This window comes from Xiphophorus maculatus, chromosome 11 (assembly GCF_002775205.1).
Source record: "Xiphophorus maculatus strain JP 163 A chromosome 11, X_maculatus-5.0-male, whole genome shotgun sequence".
Classification (NCBI taxonomy): Eukaryota; Metazoa; Chordata; class Actinopteri; order Cyprinodontiformes; family Poeciliidae; genus Xiphophorus; species Xiphophorus maculatus.
Genome location: NC_036453.1, coordinates 12,811,655 through 12,830,774, shown reverse-complemented (window position 1 = coordinate 12,830,774; position 19,120 = coordinate 12,811,655). Strand labels below are relative to the sequence as shown.

The 19,120-nt window shown below is 40.4% G+C and overlaps 1 protein-coding gene across 2 annotated transcripts in view; it reads right to left on the bottom strand.

Moving 5' to 3' along the window:
* LOC102224370 (glutamate receptor 4) overlaps positions 1-19,120 on the bottom strand; it is a 92,246-nt gene that overhangs the window by 46,916 nt on the left and 26,210 nt on the right. For both annotated transcript variants that reach the window (XM_023341955.1, XM_023341954.1), the window contains one exon: positions 5,983-6,222. In XM_023341955.1, coding sequence (XP_023197723.1) covers positions 5,983-6,222 — 240 coding nt within the window. The remainder of the gene's footprint in view (positions 1-5,982; positions 6,223-19,120) is intronic.

Sequence of the window (19,120 nt, the reverse complement as noted above, 5' to 3'; positions counted from 1 at the left end):
GGTTTTGTGCTGAAAACAAGAAAAACTTGTTTTAAGTTTCACTGAGGGATTTTTTTGGGGACATTTTCATGCATAATAATTTAGTATTTTTAGCAGCTGTAATATTTTATAAATTCTTAAAGACAGGATAAATGGGAAAATAATCAGTGTTTGTTGGTTATTTTATGTAGCGGTGGAGAGAAAAACTTGTTGGATCAAGGACTGCAGCTTTAATTCATTATTATTTTTGTTGTACTTATTGACAGAGTTTATGTAGTTTAGTCATTTTGTTTGTTTTTAGCAAGACTAAGTATTATCCAGATACAACAAAAGAAAAACAGCATTTTGGATAATTATTATGCAATTACAGAAATGCCAACTTATGTGCATTGTCTCTACCAAATAAATAAAATATATGCATATAAACATAAATTGTACATATTTGATTTATTTACAACAACAGCCCTTTTGATTTTTTTTCTGATTGATTTCCTTTTTTGTTGATTGAGATACATCTTTAGTAAAGTCTGCAGCAAGTGGAAGAAAGCTAGAAGAAGCCATAGGACAAGGGAGAAAAGATGAAAGATTGTCACAAATAAAGATGGAAAGAAATGGATAGAAGGACAAAAATTAAGGAAAAAAGAAAATAGGCAGAATAGGGGAAAAAAACTAATAAAGTGAGGAGGAGACATTTAGAAGAAAACTGAAGAAAAAAATTGGGATGAGAGGATGAGAAGAGGAAATGGAACAAAAACTGAAATAAGCAGCAGAAATATAAAAAGATTAAATAAAAGAAAAGTGAAAGAAAGCAAAAAACATTACAGGACTAAAAACCAGAAATGAAAAGAAAAATGAGACATAAAGACAAAACTGAACAGGAAAAAATGTTGAATAATGAGAGGAATGGATATGAATGTCAGTTTGAGCCCAGAAACAGTAAAAACTGTGAAAATGAAAGATGTTGGTAACAAATGAGTCTGCATGTAATCACTGAACAACAATATGAGCCGTCGTCACAACAGACAGAAAACAAGATTTATCCGTCTGACAAACCAAAAACTCAAACATACAACTCAGTAGATATATTATAATTAGGCCTTTGACATGAAATTCACCCGGGAACTGGAACCAACCCATTAAATCTACATTAACTAAGAAAAACAAATAGATCCATAAGTTACACGACGTGTCAAAGTGTTTAATTAATCAGAAACTGAAGGCAGAAAGCCAAGAAAGCAGAAGAAATCTGTCAGCACTCAGAGAGCAGCAAATATCAGCTGATTCAGCAACGCAGAAAAGTTTCTGGATTGTCAAACAAGAAGCGACTCAGGATGAGAAAAAGCAAAAATCAATTTCTAAACCTTCACACAGTTTAATAGAATCAATACTTCTGTTAGAGGAGTCAAAATATTAAACTAAGAGCCTCAGAAAAACCTCCAATTACAGATGTTTGATGAAGAAAATCAGGAATAAACTCAAGAACCCTGGCCTCTATCTGCTCTTACCACACAAGAAACAAAAAGTTTAAAGTTTGGTGGAAGGAAAATCATGGTGAGGAGTTGTTTTTTTTTAAATTTTATCTTTCCATCATGTTACTCCCTGGAGTGATGCTTTGACTCTCGCATGCACGTTTATGAAATCCTTTCATCTCCAAGGCAACCATTCAGCTGATTGGACCTGGCTCCGCCTTCGAGGCATAGCTCTTCCCCCACTCAGCTCCTTCAGACTAGCTAGCAGCAATTAGCAAACAGCTGATGGATCTGCTGAAGTCATGATAGGAGCTGCTGCTCAGAGCAACGCTGGTAAAAATGTTAAAGGGTTAATAGAGGAGCCATGTTGGGATGACTTCCTGGAGGCGGATCTCAGGAAGAGCAGGCATTTTTAAAGAGCCCAATTTCAAGGCATTAAATTAGGAAGTAAAATTTCTTTTAACTCATATTTGATATACAGCATTTTTATAACATGGAAAGTTGACACGGTGACTTAGTTATGCTATAAGGTGGCGCTATATGCCTAGAAAACACATTACTGGCCCTTTAAAACAAATACTCCTGACTTCTCCGCCCTGGTGTTATATGATAAATGAGCTTGCCATACAGTGATGAAGGCTCCACTCTGTCCAGAAACCAGAAGCAGGAGGACAACATGTTCTCTCTCTCCCCACATGTTGCAGCTGCAGTTGCTCGGCCCAGGCTAGCGTTAGCGTTAGCCTCAGTGGGCCGACACCCAGGCAGAGCCGGGTTGATGCTGATTGCAGCCGGCTGCTGTTCCTCCTGCAGCCTCCAGCCACACATTCATCAGCTGGTAATCAGCCGGCCCGGTCCAGGCTGTGCTTCACTTCCTGTCCGGCCTCTTTACACCAGACAGGCTGAGCGCCGCGCAATGGGACACGAAGCCTTAACACCGCGCCCCAAACAGAGCTGCTGCTGCTGCTGCTGGGATTTCAGGCATTTAATCTGTTAGTTTATTAATTTCTGGCTCTTTCTGGTGGTTTGGTTTCTTTTCTCGCAGAGAAAACCAGAACCAGCTGAGAAAGTTCAGTCATCTCAGAAGTACCTGCTTTAGAAAGTTTAAGCTGCCAAAATGTTCAGATAAATATTATTCCTGCATGCAAATTATTACCTGACACAAAACGTTATGAAGTAACAGGACGATAAGCTTCATCAGTTCATTTAATGGCATGAATGTGACAACATGAAACATCAAGTTTCATGTTGTCCAAATCGGACAGAAAAGACGTGCAAAATAAAAAACAAAAGATTTTATAACCTTCAACTGTATATTTAACTGGTGATAGAGGGTTGTAGTCATTGAAGAACAGAGATCATTTTAATTGAAATTAGCACATTAGCATTAGCTTCTGCTAAATATCATGTTGATGCTGTGATTTAGCATTAGGTTATGCTAAATGCTGTGTTGGTGTAACGTTTCAGCGTTAGTGAAACTAATTTTTTAGCGAGCGATGACTGAACTGGAGGATTTAAGCATTTATTAATATTTATAAGGAACAGACAAGAAGACTTTGAGTTAATGAGTTACATCAACATTTAATTTCCCTTTGGGATTAATAAAGTATTTCTGAATTTGAACGACTAGAGGGTAAATGCCTGTATTCTTTCTCTCCGTTTAGTTTTACAGTAAAATCTGTTTTTAAATTTCCCATAATTCTTTGCTTCCAGCGTTTTCCTTCCTTTCCAAGCTGCACGTTTCATATTGTCCTTCCTCTCAGAACGTTTTGTCCAGTTTCCAGACTCCAGAGAAACAGACACGTCTCCATGTCTAAATGTCTAAATGTCTCCATTGTTGCTGCAGTTGTTTTTGTCTCCGGTGTTTCTGTGGGCTGCCTCCGTTATGCTCAGCGCTGGATGAAAGCCCGGCAGTGAGCGGGTGGAGAACATCAAAACTAAACCCCTGAGGCCATCGCTGCGACCGTCACGCTCTGGCGGAGCGTCACAGGAAGTGGCTCCGGTTGGACAGGAAGCAGAATCATTTAGCAGGAGAAAAACTCTGGTTCTGCACAACACAGCAAAACTGGCAACAAAACTGAAGCAAAACTGAAGCAAAGGAGCATGAAGAATTAAAATGTTTGATTGTACAGAAGGTTGAGCTGAGCTCTCTGCTCTAATCTGGATTATTTTCACTTCATTTCCTCTAATCTGTCATTTCCTCATAATTATTCAGATCAGGATAAGAAATAAATCAAAACTGTTTTAATAGATATATGTGTGGACGGTTTTTCCTCCTAAACCACAACACTCTTAATGGAATTCACGTTTTTGCGACCACAGTTTGTCCTTCCACCAAACTTTCCTTGATCTGTAATCTTCGCCAGCAGTCTTCCCATGATTCAGTTCATAGCACCAAATCAAAATCAGATTTTACTGGATTAATAGAACATTCTGATTTATAACGGAAGAAAATAAAAATAATAAAACTACAAAAATAAAGTTGAAATAATGTGAAATCCTATCATTGTGACTCATCTCGTAATTTTATGACTATTCTCACAATATTGACTTTATTCCCATAGTCCCACTTTATTTTGATAATTTTATAACTTCAGAAAAAATTAGCATCCTTTTATTCTCATCTTATTAGCTTTATTCTCATATTTTGATTCTGTTCTGATAGTTTAATATTTCTTCTATAATCCTCCATCATCCATTTTCAGTAAATATTTCTTCTCTCCTCCTGTTTCCTGTGTATTATGATAAAATATCTGATCATGTAAGGCTGCTCCGCGGCTCTCAGCGCAGCAAACCGTTTCTGTTTCTGGATTATCTAGATCAGCTCTGGCTGCGTTTTGCTTCCCCTGCCTTTGCCTCATCACTGTAAAGTTTCTGATGAATCTGCGTTAAAGTCCCGCTGCGTCGTTCTGCCAGGCGGCGCCGCCTCCGACAGGAAGCCATGCTGGACTTCTGCAGAACACTCGATCAGATTCCTGCGGCTTTTGTTGAGCGGAGAGAAGAGAGAAGCTTTTTACCCAGTCAAGCGTGCGTGACCCCCAGATAAGAGACGCAGAGGCAGGAATGGGTTTTCTGAGCAGATTGGGTCGGCGCCGCAGCCCCGTCAGCCAATCAGCTCAGAGATGGAGGCAGCGGCCCGCCAGGCGCCGCCGCCGCTCTGCCTGTAATGGAAATGTGACACGGTGCGCTGAATCCGAACAAACCGGGAGCAGGGAGAGAAGTGTGAACCGAGAAACGCTTTCCGGAGGTTTCACTTCGATATTAAACCAGAAAAAAACCTGAGAAACGACGCAGATAAAACATCCTGACACCGAGATTTATCTGCATTTAAAAACATTAAAGTTCAACTCAGACAGGCAAAAACCAGAAAGAAGGTTTTGGAGTGGCCTAGTCAAAGGCTTTGCGCAAAGCTGTTCAACCGTCTCAAAACGGTTGAGTAGCAGATCAGACCCACGGCGACGCTAACCAAACCTAAACACGCTGATTCAGGGAGCGATTACTTTTGAATAATCTTTTTAAAAACGCCTGTTTGTTTTTACTCTGATGATCTTAAAAATGAGTTTAATGATCTGAAATGAAAACAGAAACATCATCAATGAAAGCTGTTATTATTATTATTATTATTATTATTATTATTATAATTAATAGTTTTAATGATTAGAATGATTATTTTATGATTCCACGATTGTGGAAATTCACGCAAAATCAACAAATCCCCATATTTCTTCACACTAACGCGAGGATTATTGCAAGATTTGAGCAAAAATGGTCAAAACAAAATTACGTTTACGCGATGTTAACTCCCACCTGTAGGTGGCAGTATTTCCAACTTCTTCTCCTTCGCTGTACCTCAGTCAAGTTACAATTCATGTTTCCAGTCTGTTTCAGTTTTCCTTCATCTTTTTCTTCTACATGTAAATTTTATCAGTGGTTTATTGAGGATTTTTCTTGCAAATATTTTAAAAAGGGCAACAAAAATAAATCTGTGACTTTGATAAGAAAAATCCACCAGACCAAACGAGCTATCCACCTATTATTAATGTAATTATAGTGTAAATGGTAAGCAATGCATTTAGAGCTGCATGTTTATTTATTTATTTTATTTCAAACAGACACTAACTAAAAGCAGAAAGAAAAAAGTGAATAATCATGTGGACTTACATGCAATTTCACACGATTTGTTCAGAAAGGAGCAGTTAGAAAATATAACATCTTTTGATTTCCACCAGTTTAAACTCTTCAGTTATTCCCACACTGAATGGTGTTTAAACCTCACATTCAATTATTTATCCACATTTAATATCGACACCCGTCCTATAAAACATAATAAACTAATTATTGAACTCAGATTTCTAAAAGCAGGCTGAGAGATTTATTCTCATTCATTTAAAGCACAACAGCAACAAACCTGCATCAAAAGTCTGGTCCTAAAACTGGACGTTTGGGACCAGACTAACCGCTGGATTAGACCAAACCGACTCATGCTGCATTTGCTTCCCGTTGGAAAGCAGGAACGCGTTTCCAGAGGCGGCCTCACCTCGGTCCGTGTCGTACAGGAAGACGAACTTCTTCCAGTCGTAGTGGTCGAGCAGGGAGAGCAGCGCGCGGCGGATGGACGGCCGCAGCTGCAGGGCGAACTGGCTCTCGCCCTCGGTGGGGAAGCTGGGCGTGATGAGGGAGATGTGCAGCGCGCTGCAGAACGACGTCAGCGTGTGCACCGACCGCTTGTCGTACAGGCCGAAGATGGCGAAGACACCGCGGGAATACTGCGAGCAAACTGCGGACAAACACACAACAGGGGGCAGTCAGCAGCGCAGAGGTCAAAGGTCACCGGCCTGGGAGGAGGCCTGGAACACAGAGTCAGAAAACGTAACTTTAAAATGAAATCCAACGTTAAAAGTGAGCAGAATTTATGACAGCAAACCGAAGCTGCTGGATTTAATCTTTCACTGAGGCTCATGCACTGTAAAAACACAAAATCACTCCAAATATTTTTATCCAGTTTTTACTAGAAATATCTCAGTTCACTCGAAACCAAACCAACTTAAAAGTCACTTTTCAGAAAGAAATGAGTTTAAGTCAGTAATGCCTGACTATTATTATTTCACTTACAATAAGACATTTTTCTCATGTTGTAAGTGAAAAAAATCTGCTTATGGAATTAGAACTTTTTCATAAATATTGAGAAAAATGTCTTATTGTAAGTGAAATAATCTGAGAATGTTTTTATAAATATATATATAAAAAATGATTCACTTAAAAACAAGCTAAAGTATCCTGCTGAAACAGTTAATTGTGAGTGGGCCTGTCATGATAACAAATTCATAAATGATCCCAGCAGTTGTCACCACAAACAATAATATTTATCCAGCATATAAAACAAGAAAGACGTGAACTGTTCCTGTCTCTGAAAATACACAAAAATACAGAAAAAAATTAAAACCTTAGGTTTTTTATTAACCTGTCAGACCTGCAAGAAAGAGCTGCAGAGATATGACTGCTTTTATTTGATTAAAATATTCTGTGATTAGTTTGTTTATTTAACAAGTAAAAACAAAAAATGAAATAGTTTTTGGGATTCAAATTGATAATTGCCACAGGCTGTTTATAAAGGAAATAATCTGCAACATTTTCATCAATATTCTCTTCAGCAGCTCTTATGAAAAATGTTCAGTCCCTCCAGGATTCCCAGGAATTGTTTTTGTGGTGTTTTTGTGATTAAAATATCAGATTTTGTGTCGATAATTTGGTAGGATTTTTTTCTCATTAAATTTCTTCATACAGAAGAAAAATGAGGAAAAAACAAAAGATGTCAGGTTGGAGTCAGAAGCTACAACTTGAATTCAAGTAAGGCTGAGACAGCAGAACAGTAGAAAGAACAAACACTGCCCCCTGCAGGTCGGAGTTAGCATCACTTAAATTTGATGTTTTTGACTTCTTTTGCAGAAAAATTCACCAAAAAAAATTTTTTAATTTTTTTTTCTTTTTTAAATCGGGAATTCAATGATCTTGTGTGAAAATCCAGAGAAAGTGACTTTTAAAAGCATTATTTTTTATACCAGATGAATGAACGCTGCTGTTAGCATAGAGGCTACATGCTAGAATGAAAGCTAACAGAGCGGTTAGCTGGAGCACGGCGTTGGAGGCTGATGGTTGAGGCTCGTTCTGATCAAACATTTCCTCTGTGCTGACATGAACAGAAACTGTTTCCTTTGGCCGCGCTTTGAGTTAAACAGAAACTTTGATTAGCATAAAGTCAACAGCAGCTCTCATTACAGAGCGGCGCGCTGCGGCGCTAATGGCCTCCTTTCTTCTTCTTCTCCTCCTCGCCGCACGGAACGACAACAGGAAAGAAATAATGAGCCGCCGCTGCCACTCTGAGCAGAAAGAGAAGAGGAAGAGCTCAAGATGTTCCTGAGACAAACATTTCCTCTTCTGTTTGACACGCAGCTAATGCAGACGGAGGCCAGATAAACCCGCTAGCAGCAAACAACCATTTTCATCTCAGAATATTTAAACTGCGGCTCTGAGAAAACAACAAACATTATCTCCAGAGAAGAAGAACCGCTTCAGGAACACCCCAAATAAACTTTAACACGACTCAGAAATTCAAGAAATACAGAAAAAAAAGCAAATAAAATCAGACTTTTTATGTTTTATGTCAGGGGGGATCAAAGTGAGGCCAGGGGCCATTAGTGGTCCTTAAAGTTATTTTGTTTGGCCCTGGAATACAAGTCAAGAATAGAAAAAAAACAACTGATGATCCAGAGATGTTTTGGAAAATGTCTGTTTTTCTTTTAATAATGCAAAAGTCCAAAGTCATTTTTATGTTCTGGGTCTTTAATTTTATGTAGATTTCTTAAACATGTTTATTATTGTTGAGCAGATTAAACAAACAAAAATAACATTTTTTTTACATCTTTATTCTAATGAATTTTGTTCCCCTCCAATTGTTCTGATTTGCCAGTTTCAACAGAAACATTTAGTATAATATTGGTAACGTAACATATTAATAATCTAAACTAATTCCTAATTTGTTTCTTAGCAGAAAAATTTTTTATTGCCTAAAACAGAGATGTTCAATGAAAACTGTCAAATTTAAACAGCAGAACAGCCACAAACTCCATTAAACATCGAAAAATTTGTTTTAATGACATTTTCTTGTTTATTTATTTTATCTGCTCAACAATAATAAAAAAAAAGATCTTTATGAAATCTCTATAAAATTTTAATCCCAGAACATGAAATGGCCTCGGATTGTTGAATTATTAAAAGAAAAGCAAATATTTAAAATTTTTTAAATTGTTTTGACCATTCTTGACTTGTAATCAGGGGCCGAAAAAAATAATTTCAAGGGCCACTAATGGCCCCCGACCCACACTTTGATCACCCCTGACTCTGACAGCTCTCTCTCTGGGCTCCATTATTAAGGTCTGGATTTGGGGAAGCATCATTTCTCTTAAATCTTCCAATGAAACTTTGAAACTTTCCCCTGTTTTTGTCTCGTTTTATCAGATAAAAACCACCAAAGGAACCAACTGAGGTAACATTAATGCTAATCTAATGTAATAATGACTGAATATTGAATAAAAGAGATGAAGAACATTTTAAAAGTCAGAGTTTCTGTCCATACTGTGTCGAGCCCTGGTTAGAAGTTGGGTCTAGAAATTGGCAGCTAGATGTGTCAGTGAGGAGCCGTTCCAGGCCTCGGCGGCCATGTTGTGTTCACTGATCAATAATTCATATCAGCCATTGATTTGCTGCTGAGTTATGAATCACAGACTCATCAGCGGCTCTCTGCGCCTGTTCAGGATTTTCCAGCTCACTGCTTCTGGTTTAAATCCTGTCGTTTTTTGTTGTTGTTACTGTTTCGGAGACGCTGCGAGTCTGAAAAGTGAATATCTAGACTCAAAACTCCCAACCAAACTGCCGCATAAAGAAACAAATCTGGACGAACATCGTCCTAATTTCATATTTCTGAACTTAAAGAGGATCAAAGCTTCACCGACAGAGAAAAGTGTTTCAATATTTTAAAGATTTTACGCGACAGAGAAACACAAAGAGAAGGAAGGAGAAAGAAACCGAGAAATGCTTTTGTTTTTAAATAAAAATCTGCAAAAACAAAGAGATGGCAGCATCATGCTGTGGGACAGGGGAGTGTTTAAGAGTTGATGTGAAGGTGGATGGAAGAAACCTGGCAGCAGACTGGGGTCAAGGTTCAACTCAATAAAGCAGAGTCATGTGTTAGAACGGCCTAGTCAAAGGCCTAAATCCAAACTTAAAAACCTGATGTTTTATGAAGAATGGGAAAAAAACGCTCCAGATGTTCACATATGTTTGAGATAAAACCCAGAGAAACTGCAGCCAGAGGTGGATCTACAGAGTTCTGACTCATTTCAGATGAATATAAATGCATGCCGCACCTTTCAGATTTTTTTTGGGGAAAAAAAACATTTAAAAATTCTAAATTTTCTCCTTCAATTTGACAGGTTCTCATAAATTTCTTAAAATTTGTGTTTGGGTGTTTTAAGCTGCATCAGTAGAAAAATCAAGGTCAGAAAAATACAGAAAACAATAAATTCTTGTTTTTAGTCTGTCAGAGATCTGACTGGTTTTATTTCATCACAATATTCTGCCATGAGTTTGTTGACTTAGCAAGCAAAAATAAATAAAACCATCTAAATTCAGACCACCAGAATAAAAACTTTTATCATCCAGATTTTAGTAGAAGAAAAATTCTAAATCATCAAAATGGAAAGTTTGTTTTAATTTACTATGTGATTAATTGATTTATTGATTATTGCTACAGGCCTCCTTATCACTAGAATGCTGAATACTTTGTGGCCCTCGGGGGAGTTGCAGCGTGCCATTCTTGGCCCCCATATGTTTGGCCCCTCAGGTAGCTGGAGCGATCCGGTAGAGGTGTGCTGGTCTCCCGGCCCGGTCCGGCCCGCTCAGCGGTGACCCTGAAACGGCCTCACACTCTGCTGCACATCCAGGTCAGCGCGCCGCTGCAGCGGGTCGATGAGCGGCACACTAACACAGCAGAAGCCCCACCCCCGCCGCGAGGCCCCGCCCACACCGCCATGCTGGATCCATTTATCGAGCCGAGCTGCACAGAACGGACGGCACCGGTTCTGCTGACGGTCGGTAAGGACTCCGCACGATTCAGATTAAATTCAGGGTCAAAGTTCAGCAGGGGCTGGATTAAATCTGCTGACGTTCAGCGACTCCTTCCGGCTAAATTATCTCACATTAAAACTGAAAGTTTAATTTTATTTCGCTGGGATTTTAGGTGATAAACATGGGGTGATCAAAGTGTGGCCCGGGGGCCATTTGTGGTCCTTGAATTGATTTTGTTCGGCCCCTGAATACAAATCAACAATGGTAAAACAACTGATGACCACATTTTTTAAAGTTAATGTTTTAGCTGTGAAATAATTTGATGTGTATAAATGATTTTGATGATATTACTGGACAAAATGTAAAGTTTGTTTCTGTTTCTCGCTGAATAGTTTTTTATTTTTGTGTTTTTAAAGCACTTTGAACCGCGTTGTAGCTAAAATGTGCTGCAGAAACAAACTTGACTGATTAATTGGCTTATTGAACAATCTGAAGCCCTGTTTGTGTTTCAGTGACAAAGTGTATCGCTTTAGCGTTAGGACAGCTACTGCTTTAGCCAGCGGTCTCCAGCATATTGGATGAAGTTGAATCATTTTCAATGAACCAGTCAAAGTCTGAGGAAACGTCTTCAGAAACGCAGCAGGTCTGCCGACGCAGACGACGACGTCGGCCATCTTGGAGGAAACGCAGCAGGAGATCAGAGCTGCTGTGCAACATTTTCGCAATGTGCAGAAAATCCATCAACATCAAATTAAATCTGAGAAACGGAATAAGAGCAGCTCTAATTTCCTGCAGCTAGAAGATCATGAACATGTATGAAGAAATCAGAGTCGCAGTGTTAAGCGTCTCATAAGCATGTTTGACAGAAACACGCCTGCTTCCTGCAGCCACACGGTTAAACCTGTCACCTTACAGTACTCTGCTGCCTCCTCTCATTCCCCAGTGTGTGTGTGTCTCAGAGTGAATAAGGCTCTCATGCCCTGTGCTTCTGTGCAGTCGGGTGGAAGCTGCAGCACGTGAGCATTTGTGCGCAGGAAACCCACAAACGTGCAGCAGGAGGGACAGAGAGACGTCACATCATGCTTGCTGTCGTCACACAGCGCAGCGCCGCATTCTGTCTGCTTCACTTGGTCTCCCATCATGCCCCGGGAGGAAGGAGAGATGCTCCACTCCTCATCCTGATCCTGTTCTCCAGCAGCCCGTCACAAAGATCAGAGTCTTGGGGCTGAACGCTGGAAGGATGAGAGGAGAAATTCATCCTGATGTGATCTGAGCCTGAAAGGAAGAAACTCCTTAAAACTATTTACCACAATACAGAGGTGGTGTAGCGATTTAGCATTAGCTTCCTCCAAATAACATGTTGGTGTAGCTCTTTAGCATTAGCTTCCTCTAAATAACATGTTGGTGTAGCGATTTAGCATTAGCTTCCTCCAAATAACATATTGGTGTAGCTCTTTAGCATTAGCTTCCTCTAAATAACATGTTGGTGTAGCGCTTTAGCTTTAGCTTCCTCTAAATAACATGTTGGTGTAGCTCTTTAGCATTAGCTTCCTCTAAATAACATGTTGGTGTAGCGCTTTAGCTTTAGCTTCCTCTAAATAACATGTTGGTGTAGCGCTTTAGCATTAGCTTCCTCTAAATAACATGTTGGTGTAGCGCTTTAGCATTAGCTTCCTCTAAATAACATGTTGGTGTAGCGCTTTAGCTTTAGCTTCCTCTAAATAACATGCTGGTGTAGCGCTTTAGCATTAGCTTCCTCTAAATAACATGTTGGTGTAGCGCTTTAGCATTAGCTTCCTCTAAATAACATGTTGGTGTAGCGCTTTAGCTTTAGCTTCCACTGAATAACATGCTGGTGTAGCGCTTTAGCGTTAGCTTCTGCTAATACAGTGTTGGTGTCGTATTTAATGATGTCTCCTTACACCAATGCAGCTGAATGTGGACATTTAAATACCTAGATTTTAAAGAGCTACATTTTCATGTGTCATTGTAATGTTACGGTTGAAACTGAGCTCCAAACATCTGCATCAATTTTCCAGATTTTTGTTTAGATCCTGGCGTGAAGGTGTTCTCCAGAAGCTGAAGGATTTGACTGGGAGAATAATTCAGCCTGCGGACTTTAACTTTATGATCCCTCTGTGCAGGAATCCGTAAACGCAGCAGCGTGGCTGTAACTCTGAAGCTGAAGCAGGTCAGTAACTCTACGGCTTTCATACTCGTGACAACAGGTGAATAAAATCTACTCTGACTCTTAAAAACAACAACAAAAAGCTTCAAACGAGGTTCAGCAGCAGACGTCCTGGGGGATTCAGCAGAGGGCACCGAATGCTTCTGAGTGTGAATATTTTAAGTGGCGCCACTGAGGGGTGAGTGAACTAAACTCCTTTTAATGCTTTATCACTTAGCATCCATAAAACATGAGGAACCAGGAGGGAACGCAGACAGAGATCAGTCAAATAAAAAGCTTTTACAGTCACCTGTAGGGAATGATAATTTGGGATCTAAACGCTGAGTCATCTCCAGGATGAAGCTCCAAATTAGCTGTGAAGACACCAAATTATCTTCAGGTACAATTAAACTTTTTCGTTTGGTGAAAAGAATAAAAAGACAAGTTTTTTAAGTACAAATTTGTTAAGATTTGATGGAATTCACAAACGGAGCTAACACTGTGTTTCATTTGGACGGCGGTTGGCACACTTCCGCTAACATGCTAATGGCAGAGCTAATTTGTAGCTCAGCGCTTCAGCATTTTTTGCTAACTCTGAAAATGATTAGCGCACTTAGCTTCCACTAGATTAATCTTTCCAGGCCGATTCTAAAGTACTAAGTTAGCTAGCGCAGTAGAACTTGGTTATTCATCCTAATGTAATAAAACTAAACAAAACAAAAAATCAGATTCCAGCAGAAACGTGGAACATCAGAACATGACTTCTTCTGGCTTTCTTCTCCCAACTGAAAACTATGAATCATTTTCTGTCCACATCACATTAAACTCACATAAAACATTAAGTGAAAAACTCTGAAGTTTATTATAATGTGACAAAATGTGAAGAAACTCTTTTGCTGCTGTTTATAAATTAACCTCCAATCGTCTCCTTGTCTCCATATTTGCTGCTTTTTCAGCAGAACTGCCTCCAGCTCTGTCTCACGCAGATCTGGTTGCCCCACACACACAAACACCCCCCCACGCACACACACTGTGGGACATGCATGAATCCCAGGTGGAAACATGTCAGCACTAAAACCCATAAGCTGCGGTGCGGCTCCCAGTTTTGACAGACGCTGGTGACTTGGTGATGCCGACGCGTCGTTTTCCTCATAAAGACATCAAACATGTCACCAAACAGATGCTGTACGGTGGCGGCCATTTTCAAACTCTGGATCTGGACCAGTCGCCAAGTCAGGCCCAGACTTCTATTGTTACTGTTCATAATAATAATAGTTCATGATGCAAGAGGAAAACTCGTCTTTATTTAGCCCAAAAGTAAATTAAATGTCGTAACCGGATGGTATTGCTCCAGTAGCAGTCAGTATTCCAACAATTTTGTTCAGGCCTCTGACTGAAGACTGTTGCTGCGCGACCTGAAACATGCAGGCAGGAGAAATCTGGAGCCCGTATGAAGACTTTTGGACCCGGTTCTCAAAGGGTTAATTAAAAATGAATTTTATTTCAATGTTTCCGTTGTTTAAACCCAGAAAATGAGCCTGACGTTCCTGAAGACGATGAGACATTTCTGGAAGCGGGACAACAGATTCTGTTCAGGACCGGTTTGTGATTTATTGTTCTGGTTCCAGTTGCCTGAGGTTCTGCTCCAGCAGTAACTCGTCCTGTTTTACAGTCATCAGCTTTATAAACGTCTGCGTCTCCGCGTTCAGTCCAGCTGACGCCAACACCCAGCTGGAGGCCAGAACCATAAAGAACCGGATCATAAAACCAGAACCAGAACTCTCCAAACGGCTCAGCGGCTCCCAGACAGAACCAGAGATCCAGAAGCAGAAGATCAGCAGGCGGTTCTGGTCGTTTGGACCAGAGTATTTAGACGGTGCTGAGATGCTGCACTGGCAAAAATCTAAATCTTACCAAATATTTTCAGTTTGGTTTCCAATGCAAACGTCTTAGTTCACCTGAAATAAGACAAAACTAACCGACAAGAAACTTTAAGTCAGTAAATTCTGGTTCTACTGGCAGATTATTTCACTTGTGACATGATATTTTTCCTGTATTATAAATCAAATAATCTGCCAGTGGAACTAATATTTTCTCATTTAAAAAAAAGTGTTTTTTGACACTTTTGTTTTAAATGTCAAAATGTAAATTTGAAATTTAAAATGTACATTTAAAATATTTTTGTTCTTCCATTTGGGTTTCTACTGTTTCTAAAAATGAGATCACTTAAAAAAAACACCCAGCTGTTTTTCTGCAATAAGCTATTGTCTCTTTGGTGTCTGGAAAATGAGTCATTAAAATACATCTAGATTGTTAACTCATATTCCACAATGTGCTGTTACCTAGCAACCCCAGCAGAGTTCCTCCCCGTTACCTAGCAACCTAAGCTGAGCTCCAGTATGTTTGTTCAGCTGGTTTTACCGCTGTATGCACTGTACAATGGCTGCTGTTACTGACTCGCCACCAGGAAACCTCTTGCTGGATTCTTATTGGTTGTGCAGGAGGCTTCACTAATGCTGTTCAAAGATGTACAGTTGTATAATTGCATATCTCTGTGTTGCCATTTTGATATGTGAATTGGGGGCGTGTCCAACAGCAGCTTATTTAGATTTAAAGTGACAGAGGCCCTAAAGCAGCTGATTCTGAAAGAAGACTGAAATCTCATTATCTAAGAAAAATTCTGTCTAAAAAACTGTAGAAACATGTTCTGTATACTTTGCTAACTTGTTCAAGGAAACATGATAGGTTACAGGTCACCTGTAACCTGACAGGTTATTTTATTTTGAGTGAAATTAGATATTTGTAGAAACGAGACAGAAATGCTTGGTAGATGTTGTTTCTGTGTCCTGACCCGGTTCATCGTCCTGTCAGTCTCCTCCCAGACCCAGAGTGAGTGATGATTCCCCTCCAGGCCACTATGATCACTCCTGTCTCTGGCTGCTGCTCTGAGTGGATGACCGGTTTGGGACGGCCTGACCCGGTCCGGTCCGGTCGGGTCCAGCTCTGAGGGTGAGCGGTTCTGACAGCGTTGGCTGAAAACGGACTGCTATCCTCAGAGCGAGCGGCTCGGTTAGCGAGGTGGCTGGCGCTCTGCTCGGTATGTTCCCCTGATCAGAACCGCGTCCTGTCAGGGAGGAGGCTCCGCTGGGGCCCGGGGCCCGGAGCCGACAGCAAACCAGCAGCCACCTGACCCGGCATCGTGGTGCAGCTCTGCCTCCGGCCCACACTGTGCTCTCTGAGTCAGAAACCATTAGCTTACATGCTAGCACTGCCCATCCCCCACCAGCAAATACAGAGAGAAAAATCAGCCTTCATGACATCAAGACATTATTTATCCTGCAACCCCCCCCCTAAAAAACACAAGCTCTTTCTGATATTAAAGGTGACCTGTTACGGTTTCTTGAAAAACATGTTTCTACATTTTTTACACAGAATCATTCTTAGACAACCTCTGCTCAGTTCTTCTTATGTTTAGCTCCTTTAAGGCCTGTGTCACTTTAAATCCTAATAAGTTCCTGCTGGCCACGCCCCCCAACTCAAAGTTTATACTTACACATGAAAATGATTGCAAACAGATGCACAATAATATCTGTACCACATCTACTTTGAAAAGTAGACGTGGCGCCTCTAACAATGCATCACAAGGTTTCTGGATGTCAAGTCGAAAACAAAACACTTCTCTTTTCCAGCAGCCATTGTACAGTGCATACAGTGGAAAAGCCCGCTGACCAAATGTGCAGGAGCTCAGCTTGGGTTGCTAGGTAACAGACGGAACTTTGCTGGAGTTGCTAGGTAACGGTGTAGTGTGACTCAGCATTCTACAGGCTTTTGAATAGCTAATTTTCCAGACAAATATTAACTTATTGCCAAAAAAACGCTTTTGTGAGTGTATGGCCTGTTTTTTTTTTAAAGGAGTAGAAACTCAGATGGAAACACAAAAACATGCAAAATGTGAATTTTACACAATTCGTCCCCTTCATGGCTGTTTTACCTCCTGGTAGTCCGGCAGATCCGGTTCCGTTAGAACTAAAACTGCAGCTGTTGCGGTTCTTTCTCTCTGCTCTGCGTCAAACCAGGAAACTTAACCAAGTAAATCAAGTTTTACCTGCAAATCTTTAGTTCAGCTTACAAATCTGCTGACTCATCATTTCAATTTTAGGTCTAATTCCTTTTCATTTATTTTATTTTTTTATTTCTCCCCTCCAGGGAGAAATAAAAAAAATAGTGTCTAGTGTCCCTTATATGAAAGTAGTAGTAGTAGGGGGAAGACGTGGTAAATATCGTCGGTCCGGGAATCGAACCCGCAACGGCCACGTCGAGGACTCAAGGTCTACAAATGTGGGTCGTGCTAACCCCTAAACCACCACAGCACACCCCATTTATTTTACTTTTAAATGTGACCAGCTTTAAGACTCGAAGAAAAAACTGATATTTATTGCTGTTGCTTGTTTTTATGTTGTGTTTGCCTCCAGAGTTGGTGTTTAAGTATCATCAGTAGTTTCTTCCAAATACACATAACTACCGAGTCATATTCTCAAACTACTGAGTCATATTCTCAAACTACTGAGTCATATTCTCAAACTTCCTGTCAAAAACAGAAACAATGAACTATAGGTTGTTTACGTTAGCTCCAGGTAACAGGCTAAGCTAGTTTTCTGGGGGAAAATCCTGAATTATGGAGCAGATATCAATGTTTCTATAGTTTCAGCCAATAATTATATTAAAACGCTTTGTTAGTTTCGTTATAATTTTGGGGGGGGGATTTAAAACCAGGGGCTGCACAGTGGCGCAGTTGGTAGCACTGTTGCCTTGCAGCAAGAAGGTCCTGGGTTCGATTCCCGGCCGGGGTCTTTCTGCATGGAGTTTGCATGTACTCCCTGTGCATGGTGGGTTCTCTCCTGGTACTCCGGCTTCCTCCCACAGTCCAAAAACATGACTGTTAGGTTAACTGGTCTATCTAAATTCTCCCTAGGGGTGAGTGTGTGTGTGCATGGATGTTTGTCCTGTATGTCTTTGTGTTGCCCTGCGACAGACTGGCGACCTGTCCAGGGTGAACCCCGCCGCTCACCCGGAACGTAGCTGGAGATAGACACCGGCAACCCTCCCGACCCCATTAGGGACAAAGGGTGAACAGAAATGGATGGATGGATTTAAAACCAGGTTCTTGTGCAGAAAGCAACAAAATGAAGGAGTTTCTACAGGAACCGGTGAATAGAAGTTTCAAACATCAGGCAGTGAAAACCTGCTGGAAGTTGATAAAGTGCTGAAATGTTGATGTTTCCCCGGCTGCTCGTCTGGGTTACTAACCGGTCAGAACTCGGCGACGGGTCAAAACCCGACCCAAACGGGCCTGACGTGGTGGAGGCGACGTTCCCGGCTGCGCTGCTGCACCGAACACTGCAGAGATCCCGGATATTTTTAGAAACAGCTGAAAGCGTCTCAGAAGCTCAGACAGGCAGAAGATATCAAAGGGCATGCAATGTTTAGAGTTCCCTGGCACAGAAATGCGTGGGGGAGGGGCGACGGGATATTTACAACCTAAAGGTGAGAACCCAGCCGGGTTCCCAGGAAACGCCAGGAGGAACTCCTGATGGAGGAGAAGCAGATCTGCTGCCCCCTCTAACAGAAAGCTACGCTACAAAACGACAAGATCAAACCAATCCAGGGACAAGGTCGTCATTTCCGTGGCAACCGCAGCCTGGGCGACCCCCGCTGCAGGGCGCCAAACAAAAGACGCCTTCGTTTACCGTTGGTGATTCAGCTTCAGCCAAAAGAAACAAAAGGTTCAAGAACAATATGAGAATACAGTCCTCTGCATTCAGTTACACATTAAATTAATTTATAAATAAATCTAAAAATGTATCCATATATCGACAAATATATAAATACACTTGTGGATAAAGTAATTTATACATAAATACATACATTTATAAATAAATATAACTAGATAAATATATAATTACATTTTGTAGAGGTAAATAAATGGATAAATAGTTATGGATAAAAACATTTGTAAATGAACATGTAAATTTATAAATAAATTATAAATAAATTGTTGTTGGTGGTTAGGCTTTATGGATCTGCAGACAATTTATCAACATATAAACCAATAAAAAGCTACAAGAAGTTCACATCAACTAAAATAAACTGTATTCAGAAATTAATTTAAAAACAAGTTAACTGAACAATGAAGTGAGAATATTCCCCAGTACAGATTCAGTTTCCATGAACTGAATCCTGACAATGAAATCCATGAAACCAACATGATTCAGAAACACTTTAGAGTCAAAACATGAAAACATCTCCTTTAAGACATTGAAGGAAACAGCAGCAGCAGAAGAAGAAGTAATGACTGAGTGACGGCGCCTCCATTAAACCCAACCTG